Source organism: Pogona vitticeps, chromosome 6 (assembly GCF_051106095.1).
Source record: "Pogona vitticeps strain Pit_001003342236 chromosome 6, PviZW2.1, whole genome shotgun sequence".
Taxonomy (NCBI): domain Eukaryota; kingdom Metazoa; phylum Chordata; class Lepidosauria; order Squamata; family Agamidae; genus Pogona; species Pogona vitticeps.
Genome location: NC_135788.1, coordinates 26,361,514 through 26,378,573, shown reverse-complemented (window position 1 = coordinate 26,378,573; position 17,060 = coordinate 26,361,514). Strand labels below are relative to the sequence as shown.

Sequence of the window (17,060 nt, the reverse complement as noted above, 5' to 3'; positions counted from 1 at the left end):
AAGGGCAAATGCCAGAAACCACAGAGGAGCTGACTTTTACCTCCAGAAAGCAAACTCAGATACTCTGTGCCAGCTTGGGACATTTTATTGAATGCTTCTGTTTGCCTTCCAACTTTAAATGAAAATAAGGCCAAGCTGTCCATCTTCCCAAAGCTTTGCATGAATCCTGCACACCTGGCGCAAGGAGGTGCTGGTTTGTAGCTCTCTGTGCGTCACACAGAGAGCATCCTTTGATTGAAGGGAAAATTCATAGGCTTCAGCTGATCCGTATGCTGTCGGTTAGGGAGGGGGCAGGAAGTGAGAAAAGTGTACAGTTCTTCTGAAGCTGCAGTTTAAAGAAAATATTTGAGTTCACACTAATACGCACCTAGTAATATATCACTGTGGATATGGAGTTTAAACGATCTTCCATAGATTCTCACTATCTGTATGCTGCATGTATTTGAACTATAGAAACATTCAAAGATATAATCTCCCCCGTCCCCATACTACATTTTAAAATGTTACAGTCTTTTAAGAAGAACTTGGTCACCCTTTCACCAACAATGTAAATTAGGCATCAGATGTTTTGATATTGTTGCTCTTGATGGCAGCTCACCTCTGCTTTCCCTTAAGAATTTCTGTCAAACATCAGATCCTTTTATCTGCACTGGTTTTAAGGGGCTACCACTCAAGATTCTTAGGGGAGTATAGTTTCATCACTACTCATGTTCTAATCTGAATTGAATGTACAATTTAAGAAGAAAGATCTATTTTATTTTAAAATGTGTTGGGTCAGATCTACTCTTTATTTGGAACAAACCCATAGGAATAAATGGGACATGATTTATGACTTACTCAAGATGTTACTGGATCTACTGAAATACAGTGGTGCCTCGCTTAGCGATGTTAATCCGTTCTGGAAAAAATGTTGCTAAGCGATTTCATCTCTAAGCGATTTTTAAAAGCCCATAGAAACACATTAAAACGCGTTTAATGTGTTCCTATGAGCTTAAAAACTCACCTTATGCGAAAATCCTCCATAGCGCCATTTTCGCTGCCTCTTAAGCGAGGCAAAACAGCGGGTGGCCATTTTGTTTACCCGGTGGCCGTTTTGAAACTGCCAATCAGCTGGCTGAAAATGGGGGCTTTGCGATGATCACTTCCCTGCGATCATTGCAAAGCGAATTTTCCCCATAGGGACCATCGCAAGGCAATCGCTTTTGCGATGGCAAAAAGAACATCGCTAAGCGATTTCGTCGCTCAACGGAGCGATCGCTAAGCAAGGCACCACTGTATGACCAAGTCGGGACCCATCCCTATTGCCTACCAAACTGCTGAGGTGAATGAGATACGAGCATAATAAGTAAAAAGGATATGCAAGCGGGCTGATTTTTCTCTCCCCAATCTTTCTGTCTTAAGGAATGCCAGCAGCTTCTTTGGTGACTCCTGCAGATGTGATTAAGACTCGGTTACAAGTGGCAGCCCGTGCAGGGCAAACAACCTACAGTGGTGTTATTGACTGTTTTGGAAAGATCTTGCGAGAGGAAGGTCCAAGAGCTTTTTGGAAAGGAGCTGGAGGTAAAGTCTGGGAAGAGTTAGTTTAATAAGGGAGGGAGGGAGTGTGTGTGTTTGTAAGGCTGTGTGTTCATGTGGCTAATGGTGGTTTTCCATTTGCTCTTCAAAGCACGTGTCTTTCGCTCCTCTCCTCAATTTGGGGTAACCCTGGTGACTTATGAGCTACTGCAGAGATGGTTTTACATCGATTTTGGAGGAGTGTAAGTATGATTGATTAACCACTTTGATGCTATTCTAGTTGTGGGAGGTCTGTGCAGTCAGTGCAGCGAGGAAGAGAAAAAGCAAGACAAATAGAGGGAGAAACTCTATAATGTTCAATAGCAGGATTGCATAATAACCAAGAATGGGTGATCCACTCTTGGAGGGAAGTAGCATTTGCTGACAGCTAAAGCCAAAGCAGAGGATCATGGCTTCTCCTGAGATTTAGGAGGAAAACTTGCTATCCCTGTTCAATTACTGAAAGGCCTGGCTCTTATTTTAAATATTTCAGAAGACCAGCAGGATCTGAACCAGTTCTGAAATCGAGGATCACCCTACCTGCTCCGAATCCTGACCACGTTGGAGGTTACAAGCTGGCTGTAGCCACATTTGCAGGGATCGAAAATAAATTTGGACTTTACTTACCTCGGTTTCAGTCCTCGCCACCTACCTCTCAGGCAGCATCTGTTTGACCCTAAAACGGTGACCACTCTTGAGAATTGGGGAAAGAGCCATGCATCTGATCAGCCTCAGTATTTAATTCTGTTTGCTTTTCTGTCTCAAATCTCAGCCACTCAAGATCTGACCTTTCTTCTCTCGCTCCCCAAGTGGAACTCATTGGTCTTTCTGCTTCCTGTATCAGATCACTGTGTATCTCATGCTGAAATAGTCTTGTTGGTTTGGAGCCATTTGTGTGAATTTTTTATACTTCCACATAACTGGGATTATGAATGTACTTCCTCTGGTTTGGGAATAATACTCCTACACAATTATGCTTTCTTTCTCCTTGGGAGTCTGGTGGTGGCCAAACTAAAAAAAAACTATAGAATTTGACGGTCTTATATTCAAATAAGGGCTGTATTGTCAGCATGACTACAACCAGGGCTTGGGGAAAGTTAGTTTTTAGATTACAGTTCTCAGAGTCCTACAGCCAATATGGCCACTGGGAGGTTCTGAGATTTATAGTCCAGAACAGTAACTTTTCCCAAACTCAGGTCTATATATTGATTTTTACACATGCTCACACAGACAGAAATCATAGTGCTCAGTGCTGAATGATTTAGGTCATGTGTATCTGTGGAGTACCTGGCTTTGCCAGTGGGACATTTTACATATACACACACAAGTTGCATTCCTGAATTGTATTAGCAGGCATTATGGGGGACATTTCTTTTTTGTAAATCACCTCAACAAACATTTAGCAGTTCTATTCTTGCTTCCCAGTATCAGAATGCTGGTAGTGTGTTTGGAGAGAGGGGAACGGAATGAAAAATGTAATTTACCATAGTCTGTGCACTTTATGGAAGAATGTCCAAAGCATCTTATTATTCTGTGGAATGTCAATACCAAGAGTGTAAGCTATCGAAAGAGGTGGCTGTACATTCTTAATCTTTTCCTGTGATGTTTGCTTGGGGGCTCTTGCTTCTCCTCATTGACCTAAGTGGCGGTTGTGCCCATGCGTTCCAAATCTGCTCCTGTTGATACTTGGGTTTTTGTTTTGTGTGATGTACTTATAGAGTAAGCGCTGCTTGTTTAAATAAATGCAATACGGAAAAAAAAAATCCATGCATTGTATCAATGGTATCTGCCTTAACTGCCAGCTTGTAATTGGGCAATATTGTGTGAAAATTCTTAACTTTGTTGAATTAAAAAATAAGATTTTTTTTGGTACAAAAACTCCAACCAGAATAAAATGTTTTGACTCTTTTTTTTCTTCCTTTGGAATGATCCATGCACATATGCGCGCGCACATGCGTACTGGAGTAGCAGGGCAGCCCACACTGAAGAAGGGAAGAAAGATTAGCATTTGGTAAATCAGATTATGTTGAGAAAGAACAAGGATAAGGTTGTGTGATCCACAAGATTACACAAATGTAAAAGGCCAGTCTCCTCAGCATAATCAGCATCCATGTTGGTCTCACGTTTTTAATTCTATGATATAGGTTCTTACATCCTTTATTTCAATGGAATATACCTTTTATATCAAAGAGGCTGTCACCCCACTGTTAAATATCTATTGACTTTCTTACCAACCAACCACAATCTTTGTATTTTGATGCTATGTATAAATATTTGCCATGTTATATTTCCCTTATGACTTAGGAAGTGGACTTCTCCATGTAAGCTCAAATTAAAATATAGCAGTTTGTCTTTAAGGTGCCACCATGTTTTTGTATTTTTTTCTGTTCTTTCATTTTTATAAATATATAATGTTTGTACAGACTAACATGGCTACCTCTTCTACAACTACAAATGTAAGGGTACGTGATACCTTTTATTAGATTACTATAAAATCATACAAACTGCAGTCTTTCATGGAGAAAACCCCACTTCCTTAGGCTCAACACAACCCCTTCATGGATAGTGCAAAATCAAATTAAATTGTAGACAGAGGTCTCTAGTTATGTTGTAGTCCCCTTTTAGCCGAAGTGTCATTAATGAAGAACAGAACAGAATGCCAAGACTGTGTGTGTGGATATATAACTTGGTTTTAGACAAAGTTGGAATTTCTTCCACCCTTTAAATTTGTGAAAATGAGGTGTTTGTGTGTGTGTGTGTTTTTAAAGCAAAATGCTTACATGGCACAAAAATGTCAGCCATTTGTCCCCAACATAACCTTGATGTTCATATCTTAAACCCAATTAAATACTGTATGAAATAAATAACTGAAGCCCACAATGATTCAAAAGGGTTTCTATATGTTTACAGATAATGTTACTACATTTTTAAAATTAGTGGTAAATTGGTAAGCCAGTTGAACGAAGGATAGTCATACATGGATAACCTGAGGCAGGTGAGATCAGAGGGAGACAGCGTGTCACACTTGTAGGGCATAGGGATTGGAAGGCAACAGCGTCTTGGTGATTGTGCCCCACTTGGACTGTTGCTGTGTTCTGCTAATGGTACATGTACCACTGCTTTCAAACATATTTGACTCTTTCTCCTAATGCATTTCCAGTGAAGCCCTCCTCAATGTAGCACTGAAGACCTTCAGAAATGTACCCTTTTAGACTGCATTTCCATGCCCCTTGGAATGCTTATTTGAGGGCCACCCATTGCAACAGATGCTCATGGTGTGTGTGTGCAAAGACCAAAATGGAAGGTTTTGCTATAGACAAGGGACAAGGTCGTGTGTTTTTCTGGCATTTTAAAAAATCAGATGTAAATGTCCACCACTTGTATTTCAGAAAGAAAGAAATCAATCAGTCTTAGGGAAGCAGTCCTCGGGAAGCAGAATTGACCCCTAGTATTCTGGAGTTTAACACACATATCTTGCGCTAGGATCGAATTGTTGACAAATTATGGCCTCAAACACTGTGTAATTTCAGTGCATCATTTTTTATTAATATAGAACGGATTAATTGAAGTTCTACAACTTGCTTGAAAACATGAATCCAAATCGGTTTGAAATGCAACCCTAAGCTAATCTTTCGCCGTCTCAAACTAGAGCTGCACTGGCTATGCTGGTTTTTACCTGCTGTTGCGATTACATGCTGTCTTGTTGTCTCTGACCATGGCGACCAAAATGTCCTGTTCTCAACAGCCCTGCACAAGCCTGTGGCTTTACTCCATCTTCTATTTGGTCTTCCTCGTTTCCTGATACCTTTTCACTTTCCCCAGCATTACTCTCTTTTCCAGAGAATTCTGCCTTCTCGAGATGTGCCCAAAGTGGGACAGTCTCCGTTTCCTCATTTTTTTTTCTCCAGAGGTAGTTCTGGCTTAATCTGCTCTTGGACCGACTTGTTTGTCTTTCTGGCAATCCAGAGTTATTTGCAAAGCTCTTCTCGAGCACCACATTTCAAACAAATCAATTTATTTCATGTCAGCATTTTTCAGTGGACAGCTTTCACACCCATGCATGATTGGAAATACTGTACAAGAGTGGATCATCTTGATATTGGTCTCAAGTGACATATCTTTAAATTGATGACATTTCCCAAACTTCCAAGTTTCAATCTTCTGTTTTCTTTTGATTGATGAGGGAACCAAGGTATATAAAAATCTCTCCCTATTTCAGTTTCTTCACAGTCAACATTAAAGTCAAATACTGCAGTTCTTCTGTAGTCTTGGTTGTGGTCTGCTTTTGCACTTCCACTAAAGGTTATTTAAATCTTTGCTGCTTTGTACCAGTAAGACCTGGAAACTGGTAATTCTGGGCCACGAGTTAGCTTTAGGGATGTTTGTCTGTGGGAGGGATGCCTGGAGAAGAAAGAGGAGCATTACCATCCTTTTAGTTTCTATGGGAGAGACTTCTTTGCCTTGTGTTTGTCTGCCTTCCTATTACCTTGTCAAAGAAGGCAGTTCTGCTCGTAAGAGCAGCAGAGTGCAACACATAGCTCACTTGGCGTCCACAAAGTCGAGATAAATGAGATAGTGGCTTTGGGAGGGAGCCTCCATTTTGCAGAGGAACTTAGTTTGGATTCTTAAGTAGCTTTTCACCTAACTGTTATGAGCAACTGATTTGTGCTGGACGCAGCTGCTGTTTTGAAAGGGAAGGGGGTTCGACCAGAGAGCAAAATAAAAGGGGGGGGAGGGTTTATCTCCCAAACAGAACTTGTTTTGTACAGACAAAATTCCATACTGGAATGTGGGGGACTGGCCATAGCTGATGACAGAGTCTGCTGCTTATATACGGCCCCACAGTGCTTAGAGCTCTCTCTGGGCAGTTTGCAATTCAATCATGCAGGGGACACATTGCCCCTCCCCACCAGTGCTCTGGGTATTCAATTTACCAGCCTCCGAAAGATGGAAGGTTGATAAGGTCCTACAGTGCCATTGCTACGTGCCACTGCTGCAAAACTGTGGGCTTTTTCTGAGTGTGCCACAGTTCTCATTCCAAGTACCTTAAACACACATGTTCTTCCCTGGCTGCCTTGAATAGATGAACACACAGCCCTATACTAAGTTCCTATGCCTTCTGGCTCTTCAGTTCTGATTAAACCTGCACTGGGGAAAATAAGCAATGTAAAAATCACTTCTTGAGAAATGTAAGCCTTGTTTTGTTAGTTGAGACGTTTTTAACTGCGCTGCGTATGCTAAAGAACATGTTTTAAATCTCACTATTATAAATAATAAATTACTGGCTGGTTTGGAAACAAGCAAACCTCAAGGTACTTTCATTATGGAATTCTCAGGGGAAGTTGAACACAGCAAATAACCCAGACAGCACTTGAACTAATCGTGTTTTTAACTATGTGCAATGTGCACTTTAGACAGGATTTCTACTACTACAACTGCATGAGCGGGTTAGATCCTTGCTTAGCTGTACTCAGAGTAGCCCTGCTGTAATCAAGGGGTTTAAGTTAATCACAACTGAGTACCCTCCCACCAGTTTCAGTGGGACTGAAAACTAAGTCTGGATCAAACCCAAGTACTGTATTTTTAAAATTACAGCTGCTACAGCAACTACTCCATGATTCTGTAAGGTCCACAGACAAGATAAATGGATAATAAAACTATTCAATTGCTTTCATTATCTTTCCTCCATATCCCACTTTCCTTTTGTTTCATTTTTTTCCCCAGTTGTAAGCCTATGGGTAGAGGCTGTCCTTCAGGTTTTTAAAAAATTGTATATAAGCCTTTCTGGACCCAACTTCTTGAGAAGGAAAAAAAATGCTTAAATCACTCAAAATATAAAACTGATGGTGCCAGTTGGCTTTAATCATACATAGAGCATCCTAATTGAAATTAATGAAGCTTAGTTGTAGATAACTTACATTTCTGCACACTACATAGGACAAACAGGATGATCTCTGTGCAAAAGAATTAATGGACATAAATCAGACATCAGGAATTGCAATACACAGAAACCTGTTTCACAACATTTCAGTCTATCCAGATGCTCTTTACAGCAGCGGTACCCAACCTTTTTGGGACCACGGACCGGTTGAATCTCTGAGGAAGGGGGGGCCCCCCGCAGGTGTGCGCGGGCTCTCGGGCGCATGCGCGAAGCAGTGGGGGAACACACACACACACACACACCTACCAGCACCGGTGTGAGTGCTCCCCAGCCCTTTGTGCATGCGCAGGGGCACCTGCATGTCAGTGCGGGCGTTGGGCCACTTGGGCACATGCATGAAGCAGTGGGGGAGTGCCTGCCCACCTGCGCTGGCATAAGCACTCCCCCACCTTTGCGCAGGCACAGGGGCCCCTCCACGCCCACCCACCCCTTCTTGCGGGCGCAGGCACTCAGACATATGCGTGAAGGGGTGGGGGAGCGCTCACGCTGGCACTGGCACGTGCGCAAAGCAGCTGTGGGAAGGGGAGTGCATGCAGGGGGGAGGTCTGTCTGTGGCCCGGTCCAGCTCAGGCCACGGACTGGCACCGGGCCGCGGACCCGGGGTTGACGACCTCTGCTTTACAGAATGTGAAAGTTGCAAAGTCCTGGGAAATAAATATTATAGAACAATACTTCAAAGAGAAACTGCTGAGATAAAAAAATATACAGATGCTGGAAAAACAGCATCTGCATATAAAGGGCTAGATATCAGTCAAGGGTTCTTAAGTCATTATAAAGCGTGAAATGCTACAATGCTCGTGTTGTTATCTGGTGTTGTTATCTGTAGTCTGATGTTTCTTTACTGGCAAAGAATTGTCACTTTTTATGGAACAATTGTCACTTTTTATGGAAATCAACCCTAAGTGCTCACTGGAAGGACAGATCCTGAAGCTGAGGCTCCAATACTTTGGCAATCTCATGAGAAGAGAAGACTCCCTGGAAAAAAACCCTGATGTTGGGAAAGTGTGAAGGCAAGAGAAGAAGAGGACAACAGAGGACGAGATGGTTGGACATTGTCATCGAAGCTACCAACATAAATTTCAACAAACTCCGGGAGTCAGTGGAAGACAGGAGGGCCTAGCGTGCTCTGGTCCATGGGGTCACGAAGAGTTGGAAACAACTTAAGGACTAAACAACAACATGTAACAAGGGGAATAAACCTGTTTAAAAGAAGTGAGTATCAACCAGGGCTCTTAAGTTATTATCAAGTTTGAAATGTCACACTGACTCACACAATTTGCAATGTGTGTCTATTATACAAACCAGCCATTGTCACTTTGTCCTCTGTATCCGCACCAGATCATGGGGCCAATTATAAGTGACTGCCATATAATCTGTTATGTCTGAGGAAGTAAACTTGTTCCATGAAAGTTCACATTAAAATATAGGAATTAGTTTTTAAGGTGCCACAACATTTTTGTCTCCCTTTTTTTATCTTTTCTTTTGTTTCTTGTTCAGTATCTTCACACCCCATTGATTCCAATGGGTCCAGCCCAAGATTGACTTGATTTGGATCCAACCAAAGTGAATGTTTTTTTAAAAGAATGACTATATGACTCCATGTGCTATTTTAATTATTGTTTCTGCAAAACCTCAAGTCTGCATACCTCCTTTGGATCAAAATGAGCAGATCAGGCTGCGAGATCTTGATTCAGGATTGTGCTTCTCAGAGCTTAGCCTCGCAAAACTTGGAAAGTTACTTTTTCTGGGCTACAGCTACCAAAACTCCTACTGACTGGAGGTCTCACTCTGCTTCCTCTGTTTATCTATAACCATTAATATGCTGTGTGAGGAAAGTTTTAATTTCTGACTGGATGAATGCACTGAGAAGATTCAGCTTCTCAGCAGCGAGAAGCTGCAATGGTGTTTGTGTTGCAATGGTAGGCAGAAAGGTAAACAACCAGCTTATGCTGTCTCACTGGATTAATGTCACAAAGTATTCTCAGCATGGGCAGCTGGACCTACTCAAAGTTTCAAATGTAAGTTCTTCCATAGCACGTGTGAGTAGCGGTAGACTGCCAGGTGTTTTTAGCCTACAACTTCCATTAGCCCTAGCCAGTGTAATCATGCTGTGAACTCCAGTCCAAGAACAGATGGATGGACTCAGTTGCCCAACCCTGATCCACAGGGAGAGTCTTAAGAGTAGACTGTGGAAACCTCATGTAAAAAGTCAAGTTTGTTTCTTACAAATGGGAAAAAAAATGCAAATTACGTTGCCAGTTAGAGTTTTTAAAACTATTTCATCTAACAGATACAGTATATTTCTACAGAAATACTCCACGTTCTCTCATTTGCCGGTATCTAAAGTAAATTTTAATATGAAAAAATAACCCGCACCATGCCTTTATGTATTTTACTAGTGATATTCTGGAACTGCACCTCTAATTCAGCCTGTTGCTGGTAGCCTATAACAAGTGTCAGTAACCAACCGTTCATGAAATATTGTTAAAGTATCTAGAAATAATAGGCATTTTTAAAAAGTTCAATTTATTCAACCAACCTTTTACAGATTTCATTTGAGTACAAAGTGACATCCTGTAATTGTTATGTGGAGCTCGACATAACCCCAAAAGGCATGCGGAGACAATGCAGTTTGCTCGTTATGCACATGCTTTAGGATCGTTTATTTTAATGCTTTCAAATAAATATGTTCCATGCAGCAGCACACAGCAATAAATAAGGAGCAGCAATGTTCATATAGTACATCCATTCATAATGTAAGTCACCATGTGAAACACCACATCTAAAGTCCCTGACCCAGTCCCATGTTGCCAAGCACACCACATCTGTACCCAATCACATCTGACTTCATCTGGATTTAATACGACTGTGCTAGAAATGCTTGTGAGCCCAAGTTTATCCAGGGGTTTCTAGCTAGTTACTGCAGCTACTAAAGTAGTTAAAAAGCAACCACTGGACTCACTTGGGTTTGATTTGTCCTCTCGTTCATCCCTCCTCAAAAAGAAATATGAAGCATGGAAATGCTCTGTATATTTTCCAGCGACTTTAAGCACAGTATGATTAACAAGAAGGAATTGAGCCTCTCAAATAAGCTGACATGAACAATGGCGTGAAAAGCCACAACAATACCGATTGGACATGGAACATGGGTGCAACTGACAGACGTTAGAGGAGAGCACCTTCCTCTTTTAGGCAGAGATTTCCACCGTTCCTTCTTCTTCACTATCAGCTCTGTTGGCCCGGATTTCCACCAGAGTCCTAGCAAAGCGAGTCCACTCATCGCTGTGTGGGAGAGCGAGCTGCAAGAAGAATTAAAGGGGACGTGAGGATACGAAAGGCTGGTTATTGACGACCAGAGTGCTTCAGAAATCAGGGCTCATTGTTGTCATGTGACCTGCACCCATCAAGTTAGCTCTATAACAAATACCATGCAAGTTCTGATCCATCACCACCAAAAATAGTGACCTTGGGAAATGTGCTGTATAATCAAATAGTGTTTGATCAATCTAATACACATGCTTTGCAAGGGTAAACAAACACCTCATATAGGATTTAGGAGCTGTAGGAGCTTCACAGGTTAAATCCTTACAGATTAGATAAATTCCTATAAAATTGTTGTGCCAAGAGTTTGTTCGGTTTTGTTGGGCTTTGTTTGCCGCACTTATAAAGTTCAGCTACAGAACAGGATATAATAAAAATGCTAAGCATCTCTGGGATAGAGCAAGTAAATATTATGCAACAGATCAGGTTTTTTTCTTCTTGGCTGAAAGCTGAAAATCATTCTCTTTTTATTTCATTTTAATGAAGACAGGACAAAAAGTACAGTTCAAGCAGAATATGCTTTTCAAGAATGCTTGGGCATTTTAGTAATGCAGCAGGACAGTGTCACAACCCCTTCTTGATGAATCTGGTGTTACAATGTTTCATAGGTAATGCAAAATGAGATCAAAACGATCATCAAACTCCTTTTTCTATGTATATTTTCATCTAGTCAGCCCTGAGAATCCAGCAACATGAATTTAAATTAACTATGTGCATTTTTCAGTCTGTAATCTCTCTCTGAATGCTTGTAGGAGAAAGGAAATGTAAGATATTATGTAGGAACCGTTTCCAAACAAGAAGCAGCCCAATCTTCACTGCATCCGTGTGTGTGTTCTGTAGCTGCTAATGAGCCATAAAACCATGTTAACCTTTGAAGCATCTTCTAGAAAAGTAAATCCTATAGGCTACAAGGTAAGTCTTGCATGAATTCTTAACCAGCCCAGCTCAGTGGCTGAGCATAAGCTTTGCATATCAACAGTCCCAAATTCAATCTATAACACCTTTATAGGCGGGCGTAGAAAAACTCCTCCAGGGAGCAACTGTTGACAATAACAGTCTAATCCAGTACTTTAACAATATCTCATATTCTCAGTCTTAAAACACAACAATACAATCTGATGCCTTTTGTGTGCTCCACTGTACACACTTAACTCCTTGCAGGAGCATGCACACCTGTTGGTGGGAGGGTTGGCGGAAGGAGGCAAGGGCGCCTTCTTGTTGCCATTAATCCATATGAGGGAATTTAAAAATCAGCAGACACTGTGGATTGCAAATCACCAATATGCTGCAGGGACGATAACGAAATATATTTATTAAAACTACTTAGGTTGTAATTAGACATGGGGATGAACGAATATCCCTGATTCATCAGATATTCGTTGCTTCATATTCTTGGGGTCCAGAGACCCTGACAAATACAAAGCAACAAATATAACCCTTTTATATTCATCCCTTTGTTTCTTATCTGCTTATACCCCCACAGATCAGCCGTTCCTCAGGGACATAAGCAGAGAGGGATTTTCCCTTTGGGCAGCTTGCTAAAGCCTGCAGGAAGGGAATCCCACCCCCCGGGGCTGGAAGATGGCTTGGTTCCCCTTTCCTCCTCTTCCTATGCCCACACAGCATATGAAAAGGAGGGAAGGGTGTTACATACAGCACTGATGTTACCTGTCTGTCATGGGTTTGGAGGGAAAGTTCCATCCTATGGGGAGTGGAAGGCGGGACATCAGGAGGAGGGGCTGTACTGTATATATATGTGGAGTGTGTGTGGAGAGACACTAAGAGATGCTGAGTGAGATGCTGAGAGACACTGGGTTGTGACGAAGCAGCAGCTGGGAAGAAGAAGCTGTTGTGGGAGTCTGTGTGTCAGACAGGGTACTTCTGTGTGTCAGAGTACCAACCTGATAGGTTCAGGTGTCTGTTGGTTAGCCAGAACTGATAGGTTCAGGGTCTGTGCTTTAAGTAAGGGTTCTAGGTGAACCACACTGTATGCTTGTATGAGTGAGAATAAGCCACGTTACTTTATCCTATTCACCTGATTGTTTTATTATCCCTGTGTGTGTAATTAAAATAAACCTTATTCTTTTTATTGTTTAAAAATCCATCCCTGGTCTGTGTGACTTATTAAAGGGAATGGTTGGTGGCAGCTTAGTGTAACTGTGTGACATATCCCAGTAGGTCTGGGTTTGTCACATTGATTGGTGTCCAGCGGGTGGGATACGACTGGTCCAGTTGTCCAGCGGTCCAGCAAAGCCTTGGCAAGTGTGCCCAGAGCAAGGGGGGTCTAGTCAGGGACAGTCTGAGGCGCGTAGGTAATCTTCCAGGTGTACCTCACGGGGAGGTGCACTAGTAGAAGAACGTGCCAACTGGGGAGACTTAGATTAAGGTGCTCTGAGGTAGCCTAGTTTTGGCGGGAAAAAGCTGAGGCAAAACTGCATAGTAACAGTGAGCTAGCTTGCCAGCTGAGAGGCCCAGCAGAGGGGGGTAGGCTCTGACTCGATACTGTTGCAATTTAAGTGCTGAAGAACAGCAGCAATCTCTAGGGAGAGCTGGTTCTGAGGCAAGAAGGAAAAAAGTGGTCGTTTTATTTTGAGGCTTGACTTTTAGAGCAGCCTGTTCTGAGGGGGGATTATGCCCTTGACTCGAAGCCAGATGGCCGAAATGAGTGAAGTGAAAGACCCCCAGATTGACCAAGGTTCTGAGGATGAATTTGGCTCAGTGCCAGGTGACAGCACAGGAGAGCAGGACCCAGAACTCAGAAAAATACTCCTAGCCCAACAGCATGAACTGAGGGTGAGGGAAATGGAGGAAAGATTAGAGAGAGAGAGAATGGAAAAGGAAGAAAGATTAGAGAGACAGAGAATTGAATTGGAATTGCAGAGAGAGAAAATGGCGTTTGAATTAAAAAAATTGGAACTGATGAATCAGAACAATAATAATAATAGGGATTCTGAGGGAGGCCAACTGTCTAAAGCTGACCTGAAGAAATTCCCTGTGTACCACAAGGGAGATTGTCCTGAGGTGTTCTTTTCCTTAGTGGAAAGAGCGTTTGTGGACTTCTCAGTGAGGGAAACTGAGAAGATGACCATCATGCGGTCTTTAATCAGTGGGAGCCTGGCTGAGGTCTATGCCGAGATGCCTGAGGAACTGATGAAAGATTTTGCAGAGTTTAAAAAACTGGTGTTTGCCAGACATGGGATAAATGCAGAGCAGCTAAGACAAAGATTCAGGTCCCTCACCAAAAAACCAGAACAGACTTTTACCCAAGTGGGGGCCCAATTGGTGAGGCTGCTTGAGAAATGGCTATCGCAGGAGGGAACAGAGACCTATGAGCAGCTTAAAGACTTGATAGCACTGGAACAGTTCTATTCAGTCCTGCATGGGGAATTGAAATTCCAAGTGAGGGAAAGGAAACCGAGGTCTGTGGCAGAAGCCTCAGAGATCGCAGATTTTATTTCCCAAATAAGAAAGCCCTTGGGTGAGGGGAAATCTGTAGGTAAACCCAAAGAAACCTACAGCAAGTACTCTCAGGGACCAGGGAAAAGCCAGCAAGGGGGAGGGGCCCATGGTGAAGGGAAGCCCTCAGACATGAAACTAAGACCTCAGATTTTGGAGGGAAAACCAAAACAAGATGAGAGAGAATCAAAATACACCAGAAAATGTTATTTCTGTCAGGGAAAGGGTCATCTAATCTCAGAGTGTGAGAAATTAAAGCAGCTAAAAGGAATGGTGCCTCAGAATGCTAGTGGGACCAAGCCAAAAGCTGTGTTCTGTGTCCAGAAAGAGCAAGGCTCAGTGTCACTGAGGGAGCCTGTTGCCATGACTACTCAGTCTGGAACAGCTACCTCTGCTGATCAGGCTGAGGAAAATGGTCCTCTTGTGGAGGTAAAGCGCTGCTTGCTGATAAAAACAGATTCTCAGTTGTTTGAGACAGCAGGAGTGGACGTAGGAATACTTGACCGTCAGTATAGGGGGCTGCGGGACACTTGTTCCCAGGTAACCCTGTGCCATCCAGATATTATTCCTAGGGAGTTTATAATCCCAAATGAGAGCATGAAGGTGGCAGGGATTGAGGGGCAGGTAATCTCTCTGCCAGTAGCAGAGGTACCTGTCAACTTTCAAGGCTGGAGGGGAGCTTGGCGGCTAGCGATTTCATCGACTCTGCCAGCAGCCGTACTCGTGGGAAATGACCTGGCTGAACATGTGAAACGGGTGCTAGTGATTACACGCTCACAAGCCACCACAGGGACAGTTCAGGGGGGTAATGATGAGCCAGAGACGGAAGCAGAGGGGAGTTCAGAAGCTGTGGTGGAAACCTTAACCACAGACAGCAGATTTGGACAGGAGCAAAAGGCAGACGCCACTCTCCAAAAGTGTTTTGAACAGGTGACTGACGCCCAGCTAACACCTGAAACCCCAGTGAGATTTCTGGAGAAAAGGGGGATTTTATATAGAGAAACCCTGAGGAATATCTCAAAAGGGGGAGATGGGATCAGAAGTCAGCTGGTGGTACCTGAAAAGTATCGCCCCATGATCTTACAAAGGGGTCACTCTGACATGTTTGCTGCACACTTAGGGGTGAACAAAACACAGCAGAGAATCACACAGAATTTCTACTGGCCTGACATAGGGAAGCAGATCAGGGAGTTCTGTAAACAATGTGATGTGTGTCAAAGGCAGGGGAATAACCGCGACAGGACCAAAGCAAAGTTGTGCCCTTTGCCTGTGATTGACACTCCGTTCAAATGCATAGGGGTGGATATTGTGGGACCTTTGCCCAAGGCCACAAAGAGGGGGAACAGGTTCATTCTAACAATTGTGGACCATGCCACAAGGTATCCTGAAGCCATACCCTTGACTAACATTGAAACTAACACAGTGGCCGATGCTTTGGTGGGGTATATGTCCAGGATGGGATTTGCCTCAGAGATAATCACAGATTTGGGCGCATCGTTCACATCAAAGCTCATGAAACGCTTATGGCAGATCTGTGGAATTAAGCACAAGGAAACCACTGCTTATCATCCTGAAAGCAATGGGTTAACTGAGAAGTTCAATGGGACTCTAATGCGCATGATTAGGGCTTACTTGGCAGAGAATCCAAACAATTGGGACCAGAAGCTGCAATCCCTTTTGTTTGCTTATCGATCAGTGCCACAAGCCAGTACCAGGTTCAGTCCGTTTGAACTTTTATTTGGGAGAAGGGTGAAAGGGCCCCTTGATTTGATCAAACAAAATTGGGAGCAGATCACCCAGGATGACCCACAAGACGTTGTGACATACATAGACACCTTGATGAATGACCTAAAGAGAAATCTGGAGCTGGCAGCAGAAAACCTGCAAGCTCAGAAGGTCAGACAGAAAACATGGTATGACCACAAAGCTAGAGAGAGGCACTTTGACCCAGGGGAGGAAGTGCTTTGGCTTAGGCCCTGCAGAGAGAATAAACTGCAGCTCAAATGGGCAGGACCATATAGGGTCATTTCCAAGATGTCAGACCTGAACTACCTAATAGAGCAGGAGGAGAACCAAGCAAGGAGGGTGGTTCATGTGAATGCCCTAAAACCCTACTACAGAGGGGAACAGAGGGTTTTATTTGCGATAAAAGCAGCTGAGAGTGAGGAAGCTGAATTACCCTTCTGGGAGGGTAGAGGGGAAGTAAAATACAACCCAGAGGAGGTAAAGATCAGTCCTGCACTCACCCAAGACCAGCAGCAAGAACTAAAAATGCTGCTTAGTAAATATCAACAGGTGTTTTCCAACAAGCCGGGGATAGTGAAGGGAGTGATGCATCGGATCCACACAGGGGATGCACCCCCGCAGGCAGTATCCCCATACCGAGTAACGGGACCCTATAGGGACAAGGTGCGGAAGGAGCTGGACGAGATGCTGAGGGAGAACATAATCGTCCCCTCTTCTAGTCCTTGGTCCTCTCCGATAGTCCTTGTGGACAAGCCTGATGGGAGCATTAGGTTTTGTGTCGATTACAGGAAATTAAACCGTGTAACCACTCCTGATGCCTACCCAATGCCCAGGCTAGACAACCTGATTGAAACCATAGGGGGTTGTCGGTTCATCTCATCATTGGACCTGGTAAAGGGATATTGGCAATTAAGAATTGATCCCAGGGATCAAGAAAAGACTGCCTTTTGCAGCCCTTTTGGTCTCTATGAGTTTCGAGTCCTGAGCTTTGGTCTCAGAAATGCACCAGCCACATTCCAAAGGCTGATGGACCAGACCTTGG

At 43.2% G+C, this 17,060-nt stretch overlaps 2 protein-coding genes across 19 annotated transcripts in view; one reads left to right on the top strand and one right to left on the bottom strand.

Annotated features, from left to right (window-relative positions):
- Window positions 1-3,462, top strand: part of SLC25A13 (solute carrier family 25 member 13) — a 139,403-nt gene extending 135,941 nt beyond the window's left edge. For all 3 annotated transcript variants that reach the window (XM_073003209.2, XM_073003208.2, XM_078378710.1), the window contains 3 exons: window positions 1,402-1,560; window positions 1,667-1,757; window positions 2,048-3,462. In XM_073003209.2, the coding sequence (XP_072859310.2) occupies window positions 1,402-1,560; window positions 1,667-1,757; window positions 2,048-2,228 (431 nt within the window). In that variant the 3' untranslated portion in view covers window positions 2,229-3,462. The remainder of the gene's footprint in view (window positions 1-1,401; window positions 1,561-1,666; window positions 1,758-2,047) is intronic.
- Window positions 3,463-10,004: 6,542 nt separating this feature from the next.
- The window catches only part of DYNC1I1 (dynein cytoplasmic 1 intermediate chain 1), a 221,145-nt gene continuing 214,089 nt past the window's right edge, over window positions 10,005-17,060 (bottom strand). For all 16 annotated transcript variants that reach the window (XM_078378713.1, XM_078378716.1, XM_078378719.1 and 13 more), the window contains one exon: window positions 10,005-10,794. In XM_078378713.1, coding sequence (XP_078234839.1) covers window positions 10,684-10,794 — 111 coding nt within the window. In that variant the 3' untranslated portion in view covers window positions 10,005-10,683. The remainder of the gene's footprint in view (window positions 10,795-17,060) is intronic.